Source organism: Tachysurus vachellii, chromosome 25 (assembly GCF_030014155.1).
Source record: "Tachysurus vachellii isolate PV-2020 chromosome 25, HZAU_Pvac_v1, whole genome shotgun sequence".
Taxonomy (NCBI): Eukaryota; Metazoa; Chordata; class Actinopteri; order Siluriformes; family Bagridae; genus Tachysurus; species Tachysurus vachellii.
In genome coordinates, this window is record NC_083484.1 from 4,275,001 (window position 1) to 4,285,711 (window position 10,711).

The following is a 10,711-nucleotide window of genomic DNA, read 5'->3' on the forward strand; positions in this document are numbered from 1 at the left end:
GGACTGAGAGAAAAAATATGTAAACATTGCGCACGTAACAAAACTGACCCAAGCAATCGGCCATAACGCGTTACAAACACAAGCAGAATCTGCAGATTCCACCGGTATAAGTATGAGCACACTGTGACCAAAACTCACAGAACCTGAAGTAGAAAAACACTTTTTATTAACCACCAATATAAAGTTCATATGGTAATATATAAATAATATAAACTGGTAATATACTTATTACTTATACCACTCACTCACTTATTTTCTACCGCTTATCTGAACTACCTCGGGTCACGGGGAGCCTGTGCCTATCTCAGGCGTCATGGGGCATCAAGGCAGGATACACCCTGGACGGAGTGCCAACCCATCGCAGGGCACACACACACACACACACGCAATCACACACTACGGACAATTTTCCAGAGATGCCAATCAACCTACCATGCATGTCTTTGGACCGGGGAGGAAACCGGAGTACCCGGAGGAAACCCCCGAGGCACAGGGAGAACATGCAAACTCCACACACAAAAGGCGGAGGTGGGAACCCCGACCCTGGAGGTGTGAGGCGAACGTGCTAACCACTAAGCCACCGTGCCCCCTTACTTATACCAGAATTATTCAAATATACCTTGTAGTTTATGAGATATACTCATTTAAATTAAGCATGTCGTTATCAATCAAGGGGCTCAAAAATACCTTTAGAGTTGAACAGGATTAATCATGTGTAGTTGACCAGGCATTCACTGTTATCCTTCACATATTTACCCAGTTCGGTGTTTTGCCACCTGACGCTAACCTACAGAATGTTTTTGTGTTTTAAGTCTTGCTATATTCTAATCTTCACGTGATATGAGGCTTACATGGCTCAATTTCTGATTAATGTCTGTTGCTAAGCATCTAGTCATAACATTGTAACACCGCACCACATTGTTTCACACTGTACACGTTTAGCACCGCAATGTGCGTTAACGTTATAAATGTGAAACATTCCTCTAGTTAGGGTTAAACGGAGGGTTTAGAAGGACGATAAACGCAGTGTGAAAAGCCCTTTTGTGTTATGCTGCCTGTAACGTAGCATGAGCAGCAGTGCAGGTCTCAGAAGAAGCTCTGTTAAACTTTGCCCTTTCTGATTGGTAGCTGTTGTTTGATCGTGTTAAAATAAATGTTTGTGGTAACCTGTTACCTAGTAACCTTTTAATAATTTTATTTAATGTGTGTGTGTGTGTGTGTGTGTGTGTGTCTGGGTGAGTTGAATGAAGCAGAATGTTTACACAACAGATATATGGGCGTAAACACAGGAGCCCCTATAAGAGATCAATGTGCCAGGATCAAGGCTTCAGGCCAGGAAATGATAAACTCCATATACATACATATACCTCAATTCTTCTGTTCCATCAATAGCGAGACTGATTCTGATTCAGTTCAGTTCAATTTTATTTTTATAGCCCTTTAAACAATGGACGTTGTCTCAAAGCAGCTTTATAGAAGATAAGAAATATTATACAAAAGGTTTATTATACAAAGATTAATATTATACAAAAGTTCAAGATTAATACAAGACTTATGACGTGATGTGACATACAGCTAAGTACGGTGACCCCATACTCAGAATTCGTTCTCTGCATTTAACCCATCCAAAGTGCACACACACCACAGCAGTGAACACACACACCATGAACACACACCCGGAGCAGTGGGCAGCCATTTACGCTGCGGCACCCGGGGAGCAGTTGGGGGGGTCCGGTGCCTTGCTCAAAGGCACCTCAGTCGTGGTATTGTCGGCTCTAGACTCAAACTCACAACCTTAGGGTTACAGTAGGAAACAAACTCTCTAACCATTAGGCCACGACTTCCCCATTAGGCCACGACTTATAATTAAATGTGTTTGTATTTATCGCAAAGTCTGAGGTGACTGTGGTGAGGAAAAACTTAACTCTCTTCCTTAGATGGAAGAGAAAGAAACTTTGAGAGGAACCAGACTCAAAAGTGAACCTCATCCTTATTTGGGTGACACTGGAGGGTGTGATTATAAATGATTATAAACACCAGAGAGTGTTATTATGAATAATGTCCTTTCTACAGTCAGATACAGTCTGACAATTCTGTATTGATTTGGAGGTTGTTTTCCTCAATGACCACATGGAGATGACATCTTCTTTTTGACTCATGAAGCGGAACACAACTGAAACTGGTACTGTACATCTATAGATGATGAGAAAAGATAAATCGACTTCTATCCTGACTCACGGAGTTGTTTCTCTCCAGCACCCAATGTTGTTACCTTCTCCTTCGACGTGGGGAACGGACCGGTGGAGCTGAACGTTCACTCACCCGTGCCGTTAAACGACGACCAGTGGCATCGAGTCAGCGCCGAGAGAAACGTCAAAGAGGCCGTGCTTCAGCTGGATCAGCAACACAGACAGGTTCGAGCTGCACCTGCTCAGGGACATACACGCCTGGAGCTCTACAGCCAGCTGTATGTGGGTAAGATACTCAAACACACACATTCAATTCAATTCAATTCAATTCAAGTTTATTTGTACTGTATAGCGCTTTTTACAATAGACATTGTCTCAAAGCAGCTTTACAGACCATAAACATCGAACAAAAGGTTAATATAAAGAATAATATAAAGATTAATAGAATACAAAATTCAAGATTATTATTAGATATATATTTAGTTCACAATGTGTATGTATTTATCCCCAATGAGCAAGTCTGAGGAGACTCAGGCAGCAGTGGCAAGGAAAAACTCCCTTAGATGGTAAAGGAAGAAACCTTGAGAGGAACCAGACTCAAAGGGGAACCTCATCCTCATATGGGTGACACTGGAGGGTGTGATTACAAATATACAGTCAAACAAATGTTGTATTGATGCAAAAGATCACATGGAGTTCACATCTAGTTCACTTTAGTATCGCAGAGTCCAACTGGAGCTGGTAGATCTCTAGATGCCTCAGGACTCGTAGAGTCGGCCTCATCTCAGTGGAGGTCCAAAATCTTCATCGCACAGAAGACTATGGTCCAAAAAAATCCAAGAAATGTCACTCTAAAATAGAAGTCTGTGCCACTGGTCTCTGGTAACTGATTAGCTAATGTAATCAACAACTGCTAATGTAAAATAAATATGGTTGTTTGGCTGTCTAAAAAAAAAAAAAAAAGGTTTTGCCAGAAACCAAAAATATTGAAGTGAAATTAATGAATTGTAAAATATAAAAAAAATTCCCCATTATGATTATGACGGTATGAACATGTGCTGTTTTTTTCTCAATCGCTTAAGAAAGATCTCACAGAGCTCAGGAAAGGACTTGTATATTCCTGTCAAATTCATAAACCCAAATAACTGCTTTACTCCCAAACCCAGTGAGAAATCCAGCCCTGATTAGATCCTGTATCTCAACCTCATTTGTACACAATCGTGCCTCCGAGCATTCTGTCCTTCTAGTAGCTTCAAAATTTCCAATTCAAAGATTAGATCTGAAGAATGTATGACCTGCATATCAATGCCCTCATTAAACACGCTGCTCTCTCGGTAATGAGCTTTCGAAACCGTTTTTAAGCCATGAGGTCAGTCACAGATCACCATCACTGATATTTTTTTGGTCAGGGGGGGTTTATTGATGTGGTAAAATTAATTTATGTATTTATTTATTAACATTTAGCGGTATCTTTGAACCATCAATGTTACATTTACAAATATGTATCTCAAAAAAAGATCAATATCCTTCACAACAATTTTTTCAATGATATTCTGATATGGGCACGTGGTAGCCTAGTGGTTAAGGTGTTGGGCTACCAAACAGAAGGTTGTGAGTTTGATCCCAGGTCCACCAAGCTGCCACTGTTGGGCCCCTGAGCAAGGCCCTTAACCCTCATATACTCCTCTGTATAAAATGTATAATGTAAGTCGCTCTGGATACGGGTGTCTGCCAAATGCTTTAAATGGAATATTGACTGGTTAGGTTAAAATACTTTGAGTACAGTATAACCCTGTTCCTAAATTACAAATTAAAAGTATAAGAAATAAATTCAAACAAATACATTTCCATACATTTTAAGTAATTCCATGCAAAATGCAACCGTTCTACTTTCACACCTGATATTCATTTAAGAAGAAAATGTAGACAGCGGCAGCAAAGAAACCCAGAAAACGCCATACAGTAGGTGACGGTGAACTCCATTACCCATCAGCCCTAGCACTTCACACACAACTGTTTGATGTAGGTCTCCATAGAGCGCTGCAGGGACGATGTATTTTTGTAGCCCGACTCGGAAGCAAAAATCATCCTGGTTCCTTCGATTGAAAAGTCTGTAGGATTTTTTTAATTTTGCTTTCTGATTATTGTAGCGTCATCACCACTAAGCTTTAAACATTTTCAACTCATTCTTTTATTTAAAACGGTGGATGACTCTGAATGGACGCGGATGAGTCTGAATGGACGTGGATGACTCTGAATGGACGTGGATGACTCTGAATGGACGTGGATGTGTCTGAATGGGCATGGATGAGTCTGAATGGACGTGGATGAGTCTGAATGGACGTGGATGTGTCTGAATAGACGTGGATGAGTCTGAACGGACGTGGATGTGTCTGAATGGACGTGGATGAGTCTGAATGGACGTGGATGTGTCTGAATGGACGTGGATGAGTCTGAACGGACGCGGATGAGTCTGAATGGACGTGGATGAGTCTGAATGGACGTGGATGAGTCTGAATGGACGTGGATGTGTCTGAATGGACGTGGATGAGTCTGAATGGACGCGGATGAGTCTGAATGGACGTGGATGTGTCTGAATGGGCGTGGATGACTCTGAATGGACGTGGATGTGTCTGAAAGGACATGGAGGAGTCTGAATGGACGTGGATGACTCTGAATGGACGTGGATGTGTCTGAAAGGACGTGGAGGAGTCTGAATGGACGTGGATGAGTCTGAATGGACATGGATGAGTCTGAATGGACGTGGATGTGTCTGAATGGACGTGGATGAGTCTGAATGGACGTGGATGAGTCTGAATGGACGTGGATGTGTCTGAATGGACATGGATGTGTCTGAAAGGACGTGGAGGAGTCTGAATGGACATGGATGAGTCTGAATGGACGTGGATGTGTCTGAATGGACGTGGATGAGTCTGAATGGACGTGGATGAGTCTGAATGGACGTGGATGTGTCTGAATGGACGTGGATGAGTCTGAATGAACGAAAAGTTAGAGTTGGACTGGAAGTCTATAAATTTAAAACATACCAATTGAGAATCTAATTTGGGTCTGATATAATCTGACTCCCCTGTCATATCTTTTTTTTTTTTTTTACTATTAACTAAGAATTGAACATGTATGTCATGTAATGTGTGGCCATGTGTATTGAATTTCATACTGAACATCTTGGGAGTAAATACTTTAGGCAACAAGTTGTGTTCATGTTGTCTGTGTGTCATTTCTCTCAGATTGTAACACTAAAAAAGATAAGAACTGTTTTTTTCTGTTAATTCTGCAGGAACAGCAGGAGGACAGAGAGGCTTCCTGGGATGCATCCGCTCCCTGAAGATGAACGGCGTGACCCTCGACCTGGAGGAAAGAGCAGAAGTCACTCCCGGAGTGAAACCCGGATGCTCGGGTCACTGCACCAGTTTCGGGATGTACTGTCGCAACGGAGGGAAGTGTGTAGAGAAGTACAACGGCTACTCGTGTGACTGCAGCGACACGGCTTACGACGGACCCTTCTGCACTAAAGGTGCTCCAGAAGGTTTCCTTATAAAACTTTCCCTAAATAATTGCAGTTGTGTTTTGCTGTCAGCTCTCCATGTTGCTGTTTCACTAAGGGAAGTTGTGTTTATTTTGCAGACGTGGGAGCTTTCTTCGAGGCAGGAACGCTGGTCCGTTATAACCTGGTCCCGGAAGTGAGTTCTAGCATGGACGGAAAGGATTCGAGCCAGTCGCTGTCCACAGACTTAAACCTGACCCGAGAGGACGTGAGCTTCAGCTTCAGCACATCCAGCACTCCCAGCATCCTCCTGTATGTCAGCTCGAGGAGCCAAGACTACATGGCTGTGGTGCTGCGACGTAACGGTAAGCTCCTGCTGACCGATCAGAAACACGAAAACAAAAATCTGAAATTACAGTACAGCATTCTCTAGTTTTATGGTGTTGGTTGTTGATTGTCTGAGCGCCTCTGTCCTTTTTCAAATGAATTCATGTAGGCATGACAGATATGTGAAGGTATCACATGCTCTTTAAATATAACACAATTTATTTTGACCTCCTGTTTTATTTATTTCATATAAGTTGATGATGCTACACAAAATCTTAAGGCAACAATGCATAAGATATAATTAAAACAAACAAAAAAAAAATAAATTGTCAAGATATTTGTATTTTTTTGTATTTCTATTTATCCATCAATTATTATTATTATTATTATTATTATTATTATTATTATTATTATTATTATTATTATTATTATTGTTGTTTTAATTTTTTTTATTTGTATTATTTTTTTATTTGTATTATTTATTTATTTATTTATTTATGTTTTTGTTTTTTGTTAGCTCATAGAAATGTTCACAAATGTACAAATACAAAAGCCAGCCAGTTCTTCTTCCCTGCATCATTTTTACAAGCTGTCTCATACATTGGATTTGGGGTCATTTAGAATAGTGCAGAATATAATCAATTGTCCAGCTTTATTTTCAAAGGTGATATTTAGTGCCTTCAGTTTGGACTCCTGTTTCCTGAGAGTACTGTAGGCACATTCTGTCTCCTGCTCTTCACTTCTCAAGCCAAGTACATTTAATTCCGACTCCTGTTTCTTGTAATACAAAGGGATGATGATGTTTCTGATAAACCGCAGATGATGAAATGATGATGAAAGTGAACTTTCTGTCTTCCTCTATCAGGTTCTCTCCAGCTACGATATAACCTTGGTGGTCTGCTCGAGCCCTTCGCTGTCGATCTGGATCAGCGCAATTTGGCCAACGGACAGCCGCACAGCGTCAATATCACTAGAACAGAAAGAGAAATCCATGTCCAGGTGAAAATCTCCTTTGTTTATTTTTTGTGCATTTGTGCCGTAGAACACAATGTTGTTTTTTTTTTGGCGTCTCTGCAGCTTGCTTATTTTGGGTTGTACATTTCAAAATGGTGATTAAAAATGGATAGAAAAATCTCCTTCATGTTCCACAAGGCCAAGTTGGAGCTTATTTACAGCTCATTAGCAGAGATCGTTAAAGCTGGGTGGTTTGCAGAGAGTTTGAAGCCTCAGGGAAGCTTTTCATAGCGATTCATCTCTGAGTCAGCCATTAGCTCCCTGTGATAAAGGTAAATAAGCTCAAAGCTATTAAATGCTGTCACCTTATCTCGTGATACCACTACGTCAAGCTCTTTGTTAGCGAGATCCACCGAGATGTTTTTATTCAGTCATTCATTCATCTTCGGGGGACCACTTTATCCTGGTCTAGTGAATCCTGAGTCTTAGGAACAGTTGGTACTTGAAGCAATAACTAAATAATAATAATAATAATAATAATAATAATAATAATAATAATAATAATAATAATAATAATAATAACAACAACAACAACGATAATACTACTACTACTACTACTACTACTACTACTACTAATAATAATAATAATAATAATAATAATAATAATAATAATAATAATAATAATAATAATAATGCACATGTTTGAATCTTTGTCGGATTTTTTTTCATAGCTGGACCACTACCCTTTGGTCATTTACACCCTACCTGAAGCCTCAGACATTCAGTTCAACTTGGTCAAATCTCTCTTCCTAGGAAAAGTCTTTGGTAAGTGCACTTTCATAGCATTTAAGCCCATAAAAGATCTTGAGGAACTCCATCTCCCAGAATCCTCTCCTGACTAGTAAGCCTTCATCTCAGCCAATTCATTCAGGTTCCATTTCCTATGTTCTCTTGTACCACTTTTTTAAGAAAGCTTACCAGACAGGTACATACAGTACTGTACGTTGTCAGATATGAAGCTTGCTAGACTCATTTTTAGTAACTGTTTTGGTAAGAGTCGATGCTGGTTTGAGGCTACTAGTTTATAATTTGGAAAAACTAAATTTGTTTGGAATAAACAGACCTGCACAAATGTCTAGGTATTCAGCTGGAACGATGTAGATGAGGTTGATGAACTTTCAAGACTCACAAACCATGCTGGTTTCCTCTCCTTGAATTTTCCACCAACGCTTCAGGGTTACAGTAGTACAGTAGGGCTCATACTTTCAAAACCTTGACACACAAAACTTCATACATATACTCAGTGAGCTTATGTTTACAGGAAGCAAATGACATAGAAGGCTTTTGTTCTAAAATTCAGATGCATTCAATATACATCATGCAGCACACCATATGCTCCATTTCTAAATCTCTTTCATTCTCTGTTTCTTGCAGAAACCGGCCCCATCGACCCAGTGCTGATAGAGAAGTATAACACTCCTGGCTTCATAGGCTGTCTCTCTAGAGTGCAATTTAACAGCATCGCTCCTCTGAAGGCAGCTCTTCGTTCTTGGCACTCTGTTTCCATCTCGCACGAGGGTAAACTGGTCGAGTCCAACTGTGGAGCGTCGCCGCTCACTGTCTCACCGATGTCCACTAACACTGACCCCTGGCACCTGAATGCGGGTACAAAAACTATTGGCTGTGATTGATGGGCTGTATTGTGCACAAGCAAACTTCATAATTCCTTAGTCAACTTTCATTAAGGTTCAGATTGTAGATGCCACCGATTACGATAAGAAGTTATCAATTAATGCTTTATACTTAGGTTGGATTGTAAAAATTCTTATGAATATAATTGCTCACTGAAGGTGACAGTAATATAGAAGCTTTATCAACACATGGCTGACATGATTTTTCCTGTAGGTGCTGATTTCCCGTTCAATGAGGAGAGAGTTGTGCCAGACGGGGTGAACAGGAATTCAGCAGTAATTGGTGGTAGGAGCTTTCCAGAGTCTGTTGCATAAGGCTCCATTTCATGTCTAAAGAATTTCTCACTCTTTTCTCTTCAGCAGTATTTTTTTTAAAAATAGCACACAACTTGTATTCTCCTTTCCCTTCTTGATTTAGGCATCATTGCTGTGGTGATCTTCACCATCCTGTGCACTCTGGTGTTCCTGATACGCTACATGTTCCGCCACAAGGGAACGTACCACACCAACGAGTCCAAAGGAGAAGAACGATTCGAATCTGCTGATACAGCCATCATCAGCGCAGAACCCAATTTTACAGAGACCATCGAAGAAAACAAGAAGGAGTGGTTCATCTAAAGCACCTCTGATGAAGCACATACAAACTGTTTGAGACTCTGACTGAGGATTGGGAACAATTAAAACCCCCTTCCTTTGCAACGATTTTTGTTTCTTCTCCTTTCTTTTTCTGGATCCCTTTTTCTCTGTATGTTTCTTTGTTCCTCTTTCTCCGTCTATCCTCCGTCTGCCAGCAGATCATCGAGGCAGATTCAGCAAGTGCTTTATGATGGTCTCTTCTTTTCTGGCCACACATGAAGCTGTGTGGTCGTAAAGGAGCTGATGGATGAGACTGAGAACGAGGACTAGAGTGACTTGGTGGACTCTGGCCTGGCTTTCTGTAGTTTCTGTGCTCAAGAGAAGAATACAAAGACCAAGTCATGGAAGGGTGATAAATGTATATCCTTTGTGCAGGAAGTGCAGATCTCCAAAGCTCATACTTTGGAAATTCAGTAGTTCTGATGACAGGGTAGCCATGTCAAAGGCCAGGGATTTAACATCCAAGACCTCACATGTATCGCTGGTGCCTGAGTCCTTTGAAATGGAGCCTTCAAGTTCACACTAATCTATCAAGAAAGAGAGAGAATTTCTGAAAGTCTGAAGTAAAACATGATTAGCTATATTGGCCAGATGATGAACTTCACAGTGACATGATGATGCTGTAACCCTGGCTGGTCAGAGTGTTTTGTCCCAGCACTCATCGCAGAGTGCAGTTTCATAAAAAATGCTGTGCATTTGTTAAACACAATAACTTTACAATATGGTTCTTTTGTGTTCTTTTGTAATTAGCATGTACAAGGCTATAATGGTACAGGTATGCAATGGTATGATGATGTACTCTATGTCTATAATTATTGTATTGGTCCAGACTGTAATTTGTAGACAATTCTTGCTGTTCATTTCAATAAACCCACAATTAAAATGGCTTACTTGGATCCAGACTTGTTTAGCAGCACCTGCTGAACAAAAACCAGAGAATGCAAGATGTTCAGTCTAACCATATTAGAATCCTACATCCAGATCTACATATGGACCGGAATTAAGATGTTGTAGATATGGTAAACACTCTCAGGAGAAAAGGGTGCTAAACTATCGGTATGTCAGCTGTTCAACAACCTTTAAACTTCTATTACAATTTATTTTAAATGCTACTGAAATACTAATTACTTAATTTGAGTGACAGATGACTAAAGAAGGTTACTATCTGACAGATTCTGTTTATTTGGTTAGCGTTTTTTTTGGTTGGTTTTTCATAATAGTGGGGCAGCATATTGCCTGACCCGATTAACTTAGTTATTATTACACCTTGTGGTTAAAATTAGGAACTGCATCCAGCTCTAAAAGAAGTCCATTGGCGCAGGAATCACACTGCCCTAAGCTCAGTTTATGAACGCTTTTAAGTTTCAAAGTCAGATTGTAAGTGCGGACAGTGTGTATACACAGTGTAT

The 10,711-nt window shown here is 40.3% G+C and overlaps 1 protein-coding gene across 1 annotated transcript in view; it reads left to right on the forward strand.

Moving 5' to 3' along the window:
• The window catches only part of LOC132840451 (contactin-associated protein-like 2), a 116,830-nt gene extending 106,563 nt beyond the window's left edge, over positions 1 to 10,267 (forward strand). Inside the window, exons 17-24 of the mRNA XM_060862109.1 lie at positions 2,257 to 2,475; positions 5,488 to 5,724; positions 5,835 to 6,059; positions 6,887 to 7,020; positions 7,707 to 7,800; positions 8,410 to 8,640; positions 8,881 to 8,952; positions 9,085 to 10,267. Of these exons, the coding sequence (XP_060718092.1) occupies positions 2,257 to 2,475; positions 5,488 to 5,724; positions 5,835 to 6,059; positions 6,887 to 7,020; positions 7,707 to 7,800; positions 8,410 to 8,640; positions 8,881 to 8,952; positions 9,085 to 9,284 (1,412 nt within the window). The 3' untranslated portion in view covers positions 9,285 to 10,267. The remainder of the gene's footprint in view (positions 1 to 2,256; positions 2,476 to 5,487; positions 5,725 to 5,834; positions 6,060 to 6,886; positions 7,021 to 7,706; positions 7,801 to 8,409; positions 8,641 to 8,880; positions 8,953 to 9,084) is intronic.
• The last annotated feature ends 444 nt before the right edge of the window (positions 10,268 to 10,711 follow it).